This window comes from Leptosomus discolor, chromosome 9, assembly GCF_034619465.1.
Source record: "Leptosomus discolor isolate bLepDis1 chromosome 9, bLepDis1.hap2, whole genome shotgun sequence".
In the NCBI taxonomy this organism is placed as follows: domain Eukaryota; kingdom Metazoa; phylum Chordata; class Aves; order Leptosomiformes; family Leptosomidae; genus Leptosomus; species Leptosomus discolor.
The window spans coordinates 22,780,706-22,797,306 of NC_141399.1; the positions used below are offsets into that span (position 1 = coordinate 22,780,706).

General features: G+C 40.8%; 1 protein-coding gene across 1 annotated transcript; it reads left to right on the forward strand.

Moving 5' to 3' along the window:
- Positions 1 to 1,746: 1,746 nt before the first annotated feature.
- LOC104351722 (haloacid dehalogenase-like hydrolase domain-containing 5) lies at positions 1,747 to 15,236 on the forward strand. Its single transcript, XM_086470456.1, has 8 exons — positions 1,747 to 1,875; positions 4,343 to 4,552; positions 5,614 to 5,726; positions 7,358 to 7,451; positions 8,648 to 8,681; positions 9,581 to 9,755; positions 11,976 to 12,164; positions 12,957 to 15,236. Exons 1-8 carry the CDS (start codon positions 1,747 to 1,749, stop codon positions 13,351 to 13,353), a joined length of 1,341 nt encoding a protein of 446 aa, XP_086326582.1. The 3' UTR covers positions 13,354 to 15,236.
- The last annotated feature ends 1,365 nt before the right edge of the window (positions 15,237 to 16,601 follow it).

The following is a 16,601-nucleotide window of genomic DNA, read 5'->3' on the forward strand; positions in this document are numbered from 1 at the left end:
TCGAGCTCTATAAAGCCTTTGACGCTGTTTGCCATGGAATTCTAGTGAAGAAACTGGCTCCTCATGGCTTGGATGAGCATATGCTCTTCTGGGTAAAACACTGGCTGGGCGTCTGGGCCTAGAGAGCGGTGATCAGTGGAGTTAGATCCAGCTGGCGGCCGGTCACAAGTGGTGTTCTGCAGGGGTCAGTACTAGGGCCACTTCTGTTTGACGTATTTATCAATGATCTTGACGAAGGGTTAGAATGCACCCTTAGTAAGTTTGCAGATGACAATGAGTTAGGTGGGAGTGTTGATCTGTTGAGGGTAGGGAGGCTCTGCAGAGGGACTTGGACAGGCTGGATCAATGGACCGAGGCCAACTGTGTGAGAGTTGACAAGGCCAAGTGCCAGGTCCTGCACTTGGGCCACAGCAACCCCATGCAGCACTACGGGCTTGGGGGTGAGTGGCTGGAAAGCTGCCTGGCAGAAAAGGACCTGGGGGTGGTGGTCAACAGCTGGCTGAACATGAGCCAGTGGTGTGCCCAGGTGGCCAAAAAAGCCACTGGCATCCCGGCAGGAGTAGGGGGGTGATCATCCCCCTGTACTGGGCATTCGTGGGGCCACACCTTGAGTACTGTGTGCAGTTTTGGGCACCTCAATACTAGAAGGACACTGAAGTGCTGGAGAGAGTGCAGAGAAGGGCAATGAAGCTGGTAAAAGGCCTAGAGAATAAGTCTTATGAAGAGTGGCTGAGGGACCTGGGGCTATTTAGTCTTAAGAAAAGGAGGCTGAGGGGAGACCTTGTTGCTCTCTACAACTACCTGAAAGGACATTGTAGAGACATAGAGGCTGGTCTCTTCTCACAGGTAATTAATGGTAGAACAAGAGGGAACGGACTCAAGCTGCACCAGGGTAGGTTTAGGCTTGACATTAGGAAAAATTTTTTCACTGAAAGGGCTGTCAGGCATTGGAATAGGCTGCTCAGGGAGGTGGTGGAGTCACCATCCCTTAATGTGTCTAAAGGTCGTTTAGGTGTGGTGCTTGGAGATAACAGTTTAGGGGTGTACTTGGTAGAGTAGGGTTGTTGGTTGGACTTGATGTTCTCAAAGGTCTTTTCCAACCTGAATGATTCTATGATATGCTGTTTTCCAAAAAGCATTGATTCCTGAAGAACCAGAAAGAACATCTGATTGGTTATTAAAAAAAAATTTAGTTCTTTCCTCAGTAGAATTTTTGTGCAACCTTTGCTGCCGCTGTGGTGCCACCTCCCAATGAGTCCGAGGAGGGTCAGGCAGCAGAGCTCTCTGGGTGGCCCCTGGCCTCGCCACCAGTCCTCAGCCGTCTCGCTCCTCCGGGCTCGGAGCTGACCTCTCAGCTGCTCCACCACCCGGTGCCGGGTGCCTCGGTGCGAAATGGCGGCGTAAATCCTGGCCGCACATGTGCCAGTAGAAAGGCCTCCAGATTTCGTGCCGCAAGCCTGCTCGCTCGGTGGCTGGCCTTAGCTTTGCCAGGGAGGGGATGTTCGTTTCTGCCGTGACGTGCGTTTGACGTTGCTTGATGAGGTAATACCTGAGCACAGCGGCAGTGCTGCCGGGTGCGGGGCGTGCGGCCGTGCGGCGGGGCCTGCTTTCCCGGCAAAAAGGGCGGGGCGGGGCCTGCGCGGGTGGAGGGGTACGGCAGGGGCGTGGGCGGGGGAGGTGGCCGCCCGGCGCTGCCGCCGCTCCCCCAAAGCCCCTTCAGCCTCTCCCGTCTCTCCCGCGGCCGCGATGCGGCGGGCGCCGATGCGGCTCCGCGCTCTCCTCGGGGGCGCCGCCGCGGGGCGCCTGCTCTGGGTCCCGGCGCTCAGCGGGCTCTGCGGCGCGCCGGCGGCTGAGGGGAGTGGCGGCGGCAGCAAGGTAAGCAAGCGAGGGGCCGCCCTGGGCGGGCCGCGGGCCAGCAGTTGTGTACCGGGAGCGGGCAGGACCGGGTTGGGGTGCCGGTGGTTTCGTTTTCAGCGTCGGGCGGCGGCGGTGGCCGCCAAACCCGGCCTGGGCGTGGCGTGGCCTCCCGGCGCCCCAGGGTGTGGCGGAGCGCGGGCCCGAGCCGCAGCGGCGGTCCCTGCCCGGAGGGATCGTCGCTCTCCCGCCCCACCGGGACATGGGAAGCCGTTTCCTCGGCAGTGCCTGTGACCCCGCCCTTCCCGAGGGCCGGCTTTTGCTGGGCGCTGTGCGGGAGGGGAGCGGCGGCGCTACCGTCGGGCACGGTCGGGAGCGGGGACTTTTCCTCGTCCCCTCGGCTGCTGTAGCGCCGCAGGTCTCTGCTGTCGCGAAGAGACTGTTCTTTGTGGTCAAAAGGGAGAAAATAGCTACTAATGAAATAGCTATTAATGTCATTATTTCATAGAATCACGGGGTGGTTTGGGTTGGAAGGGACCTTAAAGACCATCTAGTTCCAGGCCCCTGCCATGGGCAGGGATACCTTCCACTAGACCAGGTTGCTCAAAGCCCCATCCAACCTGGACTTGAACACATCCAGGGAGAGGGCAGCCATATCTTCTCTGGACAATTTCTCTGTTGGATATATGCTGAATTCCTTTCCTAGCGCTTTTTTTCTTTAGATACTTAAGAGAAACTTTTTTGCTCCAGTGTTGTTCACTGTAAAATTCATGCTTGTAATCTACGTTGTTTACAGGTAGCAAAATTAATGTGAAAAAGCACATAATAAACTACTACAATATAATTTCAGAAATTTCACATACCAGTTTGCAAAGCCTGAGAAGGCACTGTATGCTTGTCATAAGCCAGCAACGTCATTTCTGTGGCAGTTGGGTTATTTCTAATGTAGCATTCCTAAAACTGTTGCAGACAACTTGGAGACAACGATTGTGGGGTTTTTTTGTTTTTAAACAGAGGACTGATGATTATATAGGGGGAAAGGAGGGGGCGTCAGGGGAGTTCTTGCACTTGAAACTGAACAAAACCCAACTGCCTAATTCAAATCAATGGTAATGCAATACGTTTAAAGTGTTGACTTTATTGAATTGGGCTCTGTGGGGGAAGGTACTCAAACTCATGCATTCTCCAATGTTGTTTGTGTGCCCTGATTTCAGAAAAGGCAGCGAGAGCCAATGTGTCGGGGCTATGTCCATAGCTGCATCGCCGTTCACACAGTGGTGGCAGTGGCAGTGTCCATCTCTGTGCTGTACCCAGCTGCAGGAAAAATGTAGCAGATGAATAACTGATGAGGAACAAAGTGCTGCTTAAATAGGCAAAATGCTCTTCTCCCTGTGAGGGAAGAACAGCAGGCTGTGTTGCTGTCAGTAAGTGTACCGAGACAGCTGGAATAGTGAAGGCTGTCCCACCTCCCTTGGCTGGAGTCATCTCCGCACCTGTTCTCCCATCACGCTCAGCCTTGGTGCTTAATCTCTTGCTCCATTTTCATCAAACGATGAAAGAGGGGATCATAAATCCTGAGAGTCGTGGATTCCATGTTAGGCTTGGGAGAGAAATGAATTTTAGATTATAGACCCTTTTTGGTCCCTCCTTTTCCAGCCATCTGTAATGGTTTCATTGCCACTCCCCTCTCTGCCTCTGCTGCTTAGGCTTACCACCCAGCTTATCTTTCTTACCCCCATGTAGCCTCGCTCTCCTTTTCTGGGCTCACAACATCCAGCTCTTCGCTTCTTCAAAGGCAGGCACCGAGACAGATTTTAGTAACTCAGACAGCATCTTTGTTTAAGGCAGTGCTGACTTTACAAATAGGCATCAGTCTGCTATACATAAAATCTCATAAATCGGAAGCGATGTATGAAGAGCACAACAGATCCCCAGCTGTAGTTGAATCTGTCATGGAACAGAAAAGTACAGGTGACAGCAGGGACAGCGTTAGTATCTACACATCTTGTAAGGGAGGAGCTAAGTACCGTATTTGCATTCAAGACCTACCTGCTGCTGAAAAATTTACTTTTGTTTATTTTGTTAGTACTTTATTTTGTTACTATTCTGTGTATTGAAATTACCTGTGAAATAGAGGGGGGGTACATCAATCAAAAGTGTGTCTCGCTGGCACAGCAGTGTGTATTTTGTACCTCTTTTTATCAGTTTAACTTGATTTGTCCCTGTCTTCTGAAACATTCTGGAACTACTTATAAAACAAGATACAACTCATGAGACTGTGCGCATAAGGAAAAGGGAGTTGTAGGGCTCTTTTTCTTACAGTAGGTATTTTGGCATATGACTGTCTGTAAGGCACATTAATATCTGCAAAGTTAAAGATCCATTCTTTCTGTGGAGGCGTCTGTTTTGGGCTTTGGCTATTGTAAGCTTTATCAAACCTTGTTAAGTAGGGGGATAACTTATGTACTCTTTCTTTTCCTTCTTACAGCGCAATATACTGCCATCCTTTGGTTTTCTTTTTGATATCGATGGTGTACTGGTACGAGGAAAGACTCCAATTCCTGCTGCAAAAACAGCCTTTCAAAAGCTGGTGAATTCTCGGGGACAGTTCTTGGTGCCTGTAGTATTTGTCACTAATGCAGGGAATTGCCTTCGCCAGAAAAAAGCTGATCAGCTGTCTCACCTACTGGGAGTTCCAGTGAGTAACTTAAATCCTATTTACTCAGTTACTTACTTATTTACTTATTTTACTTATTTAGTTACTTAGTTATTTACTTATGGTGAATGTGTTTTCCCTTAAGCCTCCTGGAATGCTTTGCTGGAGGTATTATAAAAGTAAAAAATGCTGTCCAAAGCTAGTGGTATTTCCACTGGTAGAGGTACTGATTTCTCCAGTGGCAAATGGTAATGGTATTTCTTTGCAACGTCATTATTGTTGGAATAAATCTTGCCTTCTCCCTCTGAATAAAGAAAAGCGTGTGCCAGTAACGTGAAACTCTGCTCTAGCAAGCTGAATGTCTTCTGTGATAATGTGCAAGACAGGAGCTTCTTGCCTCTTTTTGGTACAAGTGGTAAAACCTTATCCACCCCGATTTGTGGGCACTGCAGTCAGTAAGACTTCTCATGGTTGTAGCATTCCTAAGAGAAAGCCATAAAGTCCATTCTGTAGTGCCTTTTGTTCCAGGAAGGGCCAGCAGATGTGGACATACCTGTTTCAAGAAAATCCTGCGTGTCGTGGGTAAAATGACATGGGGTTTTTTAGATCTGTAAGGGTGATAAGTAGCAATTCATAATAGCATCCTTCCAGGATAATAATGTTACTGGTTTTATACCTATTCAAGGAAAGGGGATATGTAAACTAAAAGAAGGGCTTCTGATACAATTAAATCAATGCTGCAGTCTATCAAAGGGACCACAGTTGGAACTAGGGCAGTTCTGATTCTTCTTCCCTGTTTGTCTTCTAAATGGATTTGGTGATTCTGTAAAACTAGGAGAGAAAACCTGGTGTTCATGTTGAATAGAGTAATTCTGGAAGCTGAAAGGGGTGTGTATGACAATGTGTCAGTAATGTGTAGTTGTTTTTTTTTCTGGCATGTTATAGTCTGTGAAACTTAGGGGAAGATGATATGGTAGGGTTTTAGGTAGATATGTATGATTGGTTTGTAATTCATTGAATTTGTCACACCTGTTAATTAAATCTACATATAAATGACTTATCTGAAAAACAACAGACTCCTTTTGTTGTTAAATCCCAAACAGATTTCACAAGATCAGGTGATGATGTCACACAGTCCTCTGCGGATGTTCAAACGTTATCATGAAAAATGTGTTCTTGTGTCTGGACAAGGACCACTTCTTGATATTGCTCAAGAGTATCTTTTAGAAAAACAAAACAACAACAAAAAAACGAAAACAAAACCGCTTTCTGTTAAAGTATTTTCCTTAATCAAGTTCAGGGGATGCTGCAGATGAAGTGATGACCAAATATTTCAACGCTACAAATCCAGTAATAAGCAATGGTTGTTCATACTATGATGTCAAATTTATGTTTTGAAAATTGTTGGTGTGTTGATATTTGCTTCACTTTGTTCCATCTGTTTCTAATGGGAAAGGAAAAAAGAGAAAGAATTATGTTTTGACTCATATGTAAATGACGCTTAGGCACAAAGGGGTTGTGCTGTCTTGAGGTTGAGAGCCTTGCATTTGATCTGTTGTTTATCATGTCTGACTTCTAGCTCAGTGGCTCGAGATCCACTGGTAAGTTTGTAACCAACATCAAGAGTAGAACTATACTTGAAAATATTTTGCTGCTTCTACACTAACTACTAAAAAGAACTTGAATTATGTTGATTTAACGGTGGTATCAAAGCTTCAAACCATAATTTAATGACCTCAACTTTTGCATAATCTTCGCTTATGCTTCCAGTAACTCCCTTCTGCACTTCTTCCTTTATTGGGATTTTAATTAAAGTTGGTGTAAATGTTAAGTTGTGAAAAGTGTATATGCAACTTTTAAGTATAAGCTTAATTTCAAGTACAAAGATGAGAAAAAGTTACGGAAGGAACTGTCAAAATTTGTTAGGTGTGACTGAGAGAAAAGTGTGTTACCAGACTGACGCTAAATAGGAAAAACATCTTTCTGTTGGATAGCATTTTCATACGGGATAATTTTATCTTAAAATAACTGCACAAATGGCCTGTGGTGTTAGTGCCAATATAAAATCAGATGACTTAGTTTGTATAACTGATATATTTAAATAGCTCTTATTTTCATTTACTTTGTAAGAAGTTGTCATAGTATGGCGAGTAGCATCACAACTGCTTTTTATATAAACAAGCAGTTTTAGTTTGATTACCTGTTGTTAAGTTTAATCAATGGAATATATCAGCTTTTAAGAGCAGTAACTGTGCAGATCAGTGGGTTATTTTTTTCCCTTTTGGTCCTTCCCTTTTTTGGTGTGATTTAATATTTACCTTAACTACCTGTAGAGCATAATTAAACCTGATTGGTCAGTCCACCATTTTGCAAGCGACTGAACTTTAAGGTGTTTGCATGTCTGGAAATACATTTGCAGCTACGATGGCCTAAGGAATGCCAGGTTGTGGAGACAGTGTTTTTTCCTCAACTAGCTCATACTTCTTTCCTGTAATAATTACACAAGGTATTGTCATGCTGCCAGATGAACTTTTTGTGCCTATGTGAAGTATTGCTTTTTTTTTTGTATTGCAGGTGTAGAAAGGCTTCTTGCTTTTCATCTCATATTTTGAGAAAAATTTGTGCATAACTTCTGTCTAAAGATTTCAGACACACAGGTCTCCCATTTAGAAATAATGGGATGATCATCTTTTTATCTCACAGAAGAAAACGTCAGTCTTTGATATGTTGCATTCATTTCTAAATAATTTGCTTTACCAGAGAAACTGCATATGTTAAAATGGAATTACTGATTTTTAAAATCTTGTAATACAAGCAATTCTGTATCCTTAGCTGGTATTTTCCCAGCCTTGGTTTCTGTCAGCCTATTACCATTGAAACATTGTGGGAGAAACACCCTTTGCTAGATGTAGTTGATCATGACAGAAGACCTGATGTTCTGGTGAGTGTCTATTTTTGTTTTAAAATTCTTTGTTTGCTCATTGGAATACATTCTATAGTAGGGTCAATATTTAAACTACCAAGCTAATGCTATTGTTCTTACACTGTATTTTGACTTTGCTTTTCTGCTGCTTTGTTTTATTACAGCATTTTTCAGGAATTTTTTCTTTCAGTTGTAATTCTTTAACATAATCTTTGATTTTGTAACTTACTGTTGTGGGAAAACTTAGAATTTAGTACAGATACCTCATTGAAAGTCTGTCTTGGAAAGCTTATTAGCTTCCTCAGATGCGTGGAAGATAAAATAAGCTTTTTCCTTCAGTATTAGATTGTCTTGGAATTGTTTCTAGGCTGTGAGGTTGCTTTGATGGGAGATTAATGCTTTGCAGATAACTAATTTTTCTCCAAAGGACTCACTTTCTTGTTTATACCATTATTTAAATATATTTAAATATTAACAGTACATACAGTATGATTTCCACTGAATTATGCAGAATTTCAAGAATTGAATGCATACACAGTAAATACATAGTACATATTCAGGGTCAGTATTTAGAGTGGATTTTTCCCATGTGAAGTCAAGAAGTTCTCTGTGGTTCATAGAATCTGGAACTCGGTTATATCGCCTTTTGCCTTGCTTCTCAACCATGCAGATGTAGAAGTTCAAGAAACTGTTAATGTATTTGTCACCATAGGGAGTGAATAATGAAGCGCAAACTCTTATTGTTTAGCAAAAGTATTACGTGTCATACAATGTATTTTTCTCTCTTAGCGGTGTTAAAGAAATGCAGAGAAAAAAAGGAATACAAAGAAATAAAGAAGTTTCAAAACCTATTTTTCGAATGTCTTGTTAATACTAGAGGCTTCTTACCCCCGTGGAAAAATAAACATCCATACTTTCATACGCAAGTAAATTAAACAACAGATGCTTTATCGCTTGCCAGAGTAAGTTAATTAGCTTCAGGAGGATAGCGAATGTAGAATACACACTTGTCTGCTGTCCGTTGTCCACGAGGTATCACATGAGAATTGAAATACAGGTTTCAATGTAAACTGACCTCAGATATATACCGAAATAGTGCATTTCCTATCAGTGTTGCAGAAGGCAACTGTGGGAGCTATACTTGAATTTATTCTGTTAAGAATAGTAGTAGATGTTTAATCTTGCAGAAAACTTTCACTTTTTTCTTATTGCAGTACCCCTCTGCTGTGGAGCTTCCCAAGATTGAGGGTCAGTTATCTTTATTTAACTTGCAACTATCCATTAATAGAGGAAATATCTTTATTGTACTTTATAATTAGAATTTAATTTTAGATTGCTGGGCACTTCAGGAGGTTGGCTGAGACAATTCTAAAATTTCCTTTTTGATGGCATCTGTCATTAATTTGGAATGTATCCTGTGTGATATGGCTGGGTTTTTTGGTTGTTTTTTTTTTTTAATGAGTGCAGTTTTCAGCCATGTGTTTGAAGTTTCAGAAGGTAGGTGAGGTCTGCTTTCCTTTTCATCTTTCTTTAACAGGTTATTGCTGCCTTCCTTTCAAAAATGAATGAATTGACATGTGTTCAGAAATAATCGGTCTTGTTCTTACAGTAGTCGGGATGGTCACTTCAGAGTTGTAGTGTGAGAAGCATCTTGTTTCAGCACACTATATTCACTCTCATCCCATCCGAAGTACAGGAAAGTAGAAACTGGACTTCAGGGTTTGAAAAAATCCATGTCAGATTATTGCTGGAGAGCAGAAAAATGTCTAAAAACAACACTCAAATTTTTAAGATGAACAAAATAACATCTCTGATGCATTATTTTAAGTATTGTATGTAAAGAGAATTCACAAAGGTATGGAAGAATTAGAAATACAATTTAGAAGTTAATATTTAGTGCTGCTGTGGAGAAACTTAGCCAATAAAAAAAAATTCTTAAACCTGTAGATTTTTCTGTGGGGTCTTGTTACTTCTGAGGTTTTCTGTGAATGAATGGGTGTGTAACATATTAAAACCCTAAGTTAAAGTTAGTGTGACTATTTCAGCAGTTCATGGTTAAATCAAGTTGCTTGTTCAGTCTCTTTAGACCAAGTTTTGGTGCCCTGTTAACTAATTCTGTAACTGTTCTGTAATTCTTGTTCTTGTAGCTGTTGTTTTGTTTGGGGAGCCTGTCAGATGGGAAACCAACCTCCAGTTGATAATAGATGTTTTGCTGACAAGTGGCTATCCTGGAAATCCGTATCACCGTGAAAATTACCCTCACATTCCTGTACTTGCCTGTAATATGGATCTGATGTGGGTAGCTGAAGCACAGTCTCCGAGGTAAGTGCAATTATAACACATGTGTATGTCATGATATATTTGGGTCTCAGCTTTGAATACAATGTCTCTAAAGCAAAGCGCTTTCAGCAAATGCTGCCTTGTTACTGTCTACGTTGTTGCACTCGGGAAATCAGTTACTCAAGATAAAACTGCTTTTAAGCCTAGATCTTTTTGTTTCCCAGCTCCCAGAAGAGTGGGGAAAGACAGGTTTTTGCCTGAGGACCTCAGAGTCTCAGTTTAAATGAAAAAAACCCCACAAACAAAACTATCAGGGCCATTGTTTTATTTCCTTAGATCCTTCTTTGGTGTTTCTCCATTCCACCCTACAGTTTCTGGCAGGGTGAAGAATTGATCCTGCTAGTTGAAAGCAGTGAGTGTTTTTGAGCTGAGGACAATATAGTGAGCTCTTTAAGGAACCTAAGAAAAATCGATTGGAACACACAGAACGAGGTGGCATGATCTCTCATAGTGGTTTTGTTTGATTTTGTTTTCAATAGAAGGTAGTTCTTTGATAGTTGTTTCCCCTCCCTTCCCCTCAGTCTAAAATTTGAGCATACACTGAAATAGAAGTATTTCTTATTGTGACTTGATCGCTGTCCATGATCTTGTCAGATATCCTTGCCTGGATGCAAAGATGTTTAGCATGTCTGATTAGCATGTTGGCAAAAGACATAAACACAAACATAAAAAAAAAAAAAAAAAGACATATCAGCCAAACATATGATAGTTTCAGGATAGAGTAAGGCAACCAGTATTTCTACAGTGAATAAGATAGTTGTTTCAGTTGAGTCCTTGGGAAAGATCCAGTATAAAGTTAGGGGTTTTATCTTTGAGTTTGACAAGGTCGCATCTGTCAGTGCTGTTACCTTCACTATTGGAATATAATGCGATGGCTAAGTTGTTTTAAGCTGTTGCTAGTAATCACTGGCAATAATTTTATGCTTATTTATTAGTATTTCACAATGCAAAGCGACAAACAGGGTGGAGAGAGGGAATGAAGGGTTAATTTGGAATTCATAAAAGCTAATTCTGTACTACATTTGAAAGTGCTCCAGCTGCTTCCTTCTTTGTAGCATTTTTCCTTACAAGACTATTTTGATTTCTAGGCAACTAGAGACTTAATTTCTTTATTAGTACACCTCGTATATGTCTACCAGCTTCTGATGCACATTATATTGGTGTTTTGGGTGTTTCTTAGGCTGTAAATACCGGGTTTGAGCAGATGCATTAATCTGTGTGCATTAGAAGTTACCTAGCAGCTCTTCAGAAGTAGTACGTGTAATTTATTACTATATATAGAATTGTTGCATAGCAACTTTTTATTCTTGGGGTGTTTTTTGTAATGTGATATTCTCAGGTGATTTGTATTAGTTCACCCCTAATCCCACACCCTGACTTCAGTAATGAAGTAAAACTGCTTTTTTCCATCCTGAGATTACATCTTCTAAATTACTGGTTTACTGGCTTGGTTGATGACCCATCATCACTGTTTGCACCTTGATCAAAATAACTGAGTTCTCAAAACCGTGCTGTTTGTTCCTTGATCCTCCTTTGCCTCTGTTTTTTTTAGAGAAACCTGTGAAGGTACTTTGTTTCCAGACAAAATATGAACAAAATAACATTTCTGATGCATTATTTAAATACCGTATGTAAACATAGAATTCACAATGATATGGAAGACTTAGAAATACAATTTAGAAGTTAATATTTCGTGCTGCTGTGGAGAAACTTAGCCAATAAAAAAAAGATTCTTAAACCTGTAGATTTTTGTGGATTTTGGTATACCTTTGTGTTTAAGGAGAGATCATTTTCCTTCTGTCTGCTAACTTTCCTTTTCCATTTCTCCTCTTTGTTAATTCAGCTGATTCTGTTAGGGCACTGCAGAGAGTAGGTCACAGACTAGGCACTATTTCAAGAAGCATGGGTTTTGTAACTAGGGTATCTGCTTAAATGCAAGTAACACTAACACAAACCGTTGCTACATTTTAAAAATTAGTATGTCCATTGTGCTGTCCCAGTAACGTGTATATTGTGGTGTTTATGGTCCAGCTAGTCGGCACTTAGTTTTCAGTGAAATAGCTGTGTAAATGTTGCATGAAAACTGGGGGAAATTTGATAGTTACAGGATATTATCTATTCCTATAAGTTCATGCAATAAAAAAGCCTTTTTTTTTTAAATCTGTACTTAATATCATTTCATTTGTCTTTATATCTGCGTAGGTTTGGGCATGGAACATTCATGGTTTGTTTGGAAAACATTTACAAGAAGATCACTGGCAAAGATCTGAAATACGAGGCCTTAATGGGCAAACCTAGCAAACTGACCTACCAGTATGCGGAATACCTCATCAGGGCGCAAGCAGCAGAGCGGCAGTGGAAGCAACCTATCCAAACTCTTTATGCTGTCGGGTAAGATACTGCGCCTCTAATGAGGATTGTGGGAAATGATTCGCAACATAAATACCAGCAAAGAAAAAGTTTCTTTCTCATGCCGCTGGGACCACCTAATGTTCTGGGTGCTTTGGTGTACTTTTTATGATGATTTTGAGCCTCACTGTTTCTAATCTTGAAAATTAATACTTGCTCTTTCTAGGTGTTACTTCTGCAGAAGCACAAAAAGTGGTTTATATGCAACTAAGATTTCTCCTGATTTTTTAAATTTTTTTTTTTAATTTCTGTAGTAGGCTGTGTAAATCTAACAAAAGGATTTGCATGCAAAAAAATTTTGTTTTATTAGGTTTACTGGTATAACACTGGTATAACAAGCTTTGAGTAAATGGCAGTTATTAGGGAATGTAGAGCTAGAATTTATTTGTGAGGTTGTTAAGCTTGGTCATATGCTACTATGTGTGCTGTCACATCACAGAATCCTTTCCATAGAAAGAGATAAAACTGTATTGTGTTAAAGACTGTTCCAGAATCTCCAAGATGTTGGGAAATATAATAAGCTCATTCATGGACTGCTAATACCCTCCCCCTGCTGCTATCTGCAATTTCAATATGGAGAGTTACTTTTATCATGTGTCATGCTTGATGAAAGTGCTGTAATAAAATAGCTATAGGATTGGATTTGTTCCTATCTGCATAATTCCACATAAAGTATAACATAAACTGTTAAACTGGAACTGTAAAAATATCTTTCGTACACTGAAATTGGACGACTACAATTGCACTGCTGACTACACTTTCTTATATTTCCAGAGACAATCTGATGACCGATGTCTATGGTGCTAACCTTTACAATCGTTATCTTGAAGAGAACTCCAGAAAAGGTTCAAAGTCACGGATTCAGGCCAAAGTCGCCGGTGGCAGAGGACCTGTGACTCTCTCTCAGGATGATGAAGTAGGCAACAGCTGGGAGAATGAATTAGCATCTGCAGCTGCTGCCAACTGTAGGTCTGTTCTGGTTTGTACTGGGGTTTACAACCCTCACACCGAGGTGCCCTTGGATACCTGGGAGAGTGTGACTGAAACAGTGTTCCATGGTCACAGAGATTTTAGATTTGATCCTGGTTTAGTGGAACCGGATCATATTGTACCAGATGTTGATGCTGCTGTAAACCTGGTCTTCCAGCTGGAGAACTTTGCACCTGATTGAGGTGACATGGTTTCTTAAGGACTACTCAGTGCTATGCTTTTTTTTTTTTTTTTTCCCAAAAAACAAACTGCTGCTTTCTAAAATTTTTAACTTTTAAATTAATACAATCTTACATTAAGCATACTTAGTATACTTAGGTATATTAATATACTTAATATAAGTATATTAAATATCTATAATGCTTTTTAAAGTACTTTGAACTATGTAATTTCTTGCTTTAGTTGCCCTTTATTGTCCCCCTATTCATTATGTTAGGAATTTTAATAGCAATTTTTCATAGTAGCCTATGCGTGTTACTGGTACTTAAATTCCCACGTGCCGGTACCTTCTTTTGTTTGCTGAAAGATTTAGCTTCTAGGTACTGGGGATCTTCAGGATATCGGATTGTGCTGCTGGGGTCAGTCACACAGTTACAAATTGGCTGATACAGAGCACAACATGTATTACTGCTTGATATTCTGCAAGTAATGAGTTCTCCTTCAAATTCGAGCAAAGTTCAAGCCTGTTCTACTACTTTATACTTGTTCACTATAACTCTGCAGCCTTTCTTTTTGTCTGTTTTCCCACGTGTCTGGAGCTGCTACCTCTCCTTTCTGCTCTGACATGTGAAGCCTTTGTAGAAATGCCCATGTAAGGTGGAGAAGGCTGACTTGTTAACACCATTTTTGGAACTCCAACTGAGCTGAACACGGTCATGCAAGGACAGCGGCTAACATTGGGTATCCAGTGTGGCATAATATCTGGCCTTTTTGCCTTGGCCTTTTTATCTGCACTTTTTTTTGAGAAATTTAGAGTCTTAGCAAACTTTAGCAGTTACATTTCAGGCATTTCTGTTAGCTGGACTTTTCCACTGAATGAGTGACTACTGTTTGGGAAAAAATGCCTAGTAATTTACTTGAAACTTCATACCACTGTGGTAATTAACCAGCCTTTAGTGTGATAGATTTCATCTTGTGTCAATGTTATATCTTGTTCAGTTATGGATTTTATAGCTGTTCATTAAAAAAAAAAAAGTAATGTATTTTACGTTATTTTTGTAAAATACTTTAAAATGTTTTCATCCAAAAGATGTCTTTGAAAATATTTTTGTGTTAATTTGTTATAACACAGTATGTGGTGTACTTGTGAGATAAGATTGGAAAACTAAGCCAATGAATTGTGTTTTAAAAACAAAGTCAACTTACACACACGTATCACATCGCATCACCTTGGGGGCTAGTCAAGTTTTTATGATTGGTTTGGGGTTTTTTTCAAATTGGAAATTGTACAAACAAAAACCTGTGGGTCTTAAGTTTTCCCAAGCTCTTGCAGATCTAGTGGAACGCTAGCTTAAAAGCATCTGTAGACAGATGGTGGCAGTGAAATGACTTCCTGGCCGACTTCTTCACTGCTTATTGTCCTGACATCAAAATCTGAAAACTCAACGTCATGCAGAGAACATGCTGCTATAAACCAGATTTTTTTGTTGTGTCTTCTCCATTTGCAAACCACTGTAATGCCGTGATTGTTGATTCATTCACTCATCATGTTTTTTAATTAGCTTTTGGCATATCTTCCAGGATCCAGTGTAAGGACACTGCTCTAAACAGCCTGTTTGCTGTTTCTTCACTGGGAAAGTATTACAGCAGTGTATTTTTACCTTCTTTTATTGGTACAATAAACAGATACATGCCTATTTCTTTATCACTTTTCTGTAATACGCCAGCTATTTGCAAAGTATGCCAAATCTTTCTAAGTCAAGATTGTAGTTTTGTAAAGTGTCAGGATGCTGGAAATTGCATTGTTTCAATACTGAAGCACGTTGCAGAGCTCTTTGCTGGAAGCGGTTTCTGGCTGTCAGTGAAGCAAGGAATAAAATGTGGAAGTTGGTGAAGAATGGAAAATGTTCAGTTTTTCTTCTTTTCTTTTCCTCAGAATATGCATGAACGCTTCAAAAGGTTCATGAAGGAACTGTGTATATAGTTTTTAAACTTCACCCCTCATGGAAGCATTAACTTATAATGCCTATGTAGAAAAAAATACTGTTCGGCTGCTAATTGAGCTGCTGCTGTTTTTTAACTGAAAGGAAGACAGGTTTTAGTCTATCTCCTTCTTAGACCATTTAGGCTGTGTCTGCGTTACAGGGCTGTGAGTGTTGCCTGGTGAGTCTGCTTGAGCTGTCTTTACTGTGATCCTTTGTGTGAACGTATGACTGATACCAGGAATGGACGAGGGTGCTGCTAGATTTGGAGCTGTGTCAGCACAAACCAAAAAATAGGCAGTTGTTGCCACAGGTGGTGGGCAAAGATGATTAATGTACATGGGTATGACTATAAAACACAGAGAGAAATGTTAGTGTAGTAGAGACTTGTGAGCTAGGCAGATATTTTGGTGACGTATCATGAAAAGTATATTTTAAAGGAAGGATTTGAAGGAGTATAGTGAGTTCCTGTTGAGGATGTTTACCTGGAGCTCTTGCCAAATGTGAAGGACCTTGTAGCATCCACTTGCAAGATGTTCCCACGCTTCATTGCAGGGCTGTGCTAGGTACACTGGGATTAGATCGTGTGTTCCCTAGTTAGTACTGCAGCCACACAACACAGATCCAGCTCTAGAGCCTGAAAGCGAGACGCTTCCTCAGTGACGTGTTCCGAGTGCAGTGAGCAACTGCACCACAGTCAGAATTTTGAAATGCTACTGGTGTCAGTAGTGTAGCAAACTCCTCACACTTTGCAAAATGAGCAGAAAAGCATGGGTGTTCCTCCCTCAGTAAGTCCTGCTCCAGTTTACATTTCTGCTTAAACTTCTGGTGAAAATATTTATGCTAAGGTGCTAGTATGTGACTCAGGCAAACCTTCCGTTCCACCTGCTCTACTCTACACTGAATTCCAGCAAAAGTTTTGTCATCTTATTATTAATGTGACCCTTTGAAAAGCAGATACTGTATATTATTATTTAATGTCTTACAAATGAAGATGCTGCGCTGACAGACTTTTAATTTTGTGCCTCCTTTTCACTCAGGAAGTAGTACAGATGAGAATTTTTTTTGAAAAAAGGTGTCATAATTGCGTCAGATTTACTACTGTAATTTCTAACATTTCCTGCTATGGTGAAACTTAGTAACAAGCTAACATATGGAAATCCTTAGAAGAAATCTGTCTCTAGTACTGGCGAGGTGTTTTTTCAGAGTTCTTGAGGAAAGATGAGTTTAGTAAAAAGATCTTTCCAATTATTCAGCTAAGAGTGAGATGAAGGAATATTATATTAGG

What these genes read in the sequence shown, in the direction of transcription:
- LOC104351722 (XM_086470456.1), top strand. Translation starts at nt 1,747, where the DNA reads ATGCGGCGGGCGCCGATGCGGCTCCGCGCTCTCCTCGGGGGCGCCGCC. An exon ending in GGAGCTTCCCAAGATTGAGG is followed by an intron (nt 8,682 to 9,580) that starts GTCAGTTATCTT and finishes TTGTTCTTGTAG; the next exon opens with CTGTTGTTTTGTTTGGGGAG. An exon ending in CAAACTCTTTATGCTGTCGG is followed by an intron (nt 12,165 to 12,956) that starts GTAAGATACTGC and finishes TTATATTTCCAG; the next exon opens with AGACAATCTGATGACCGATG.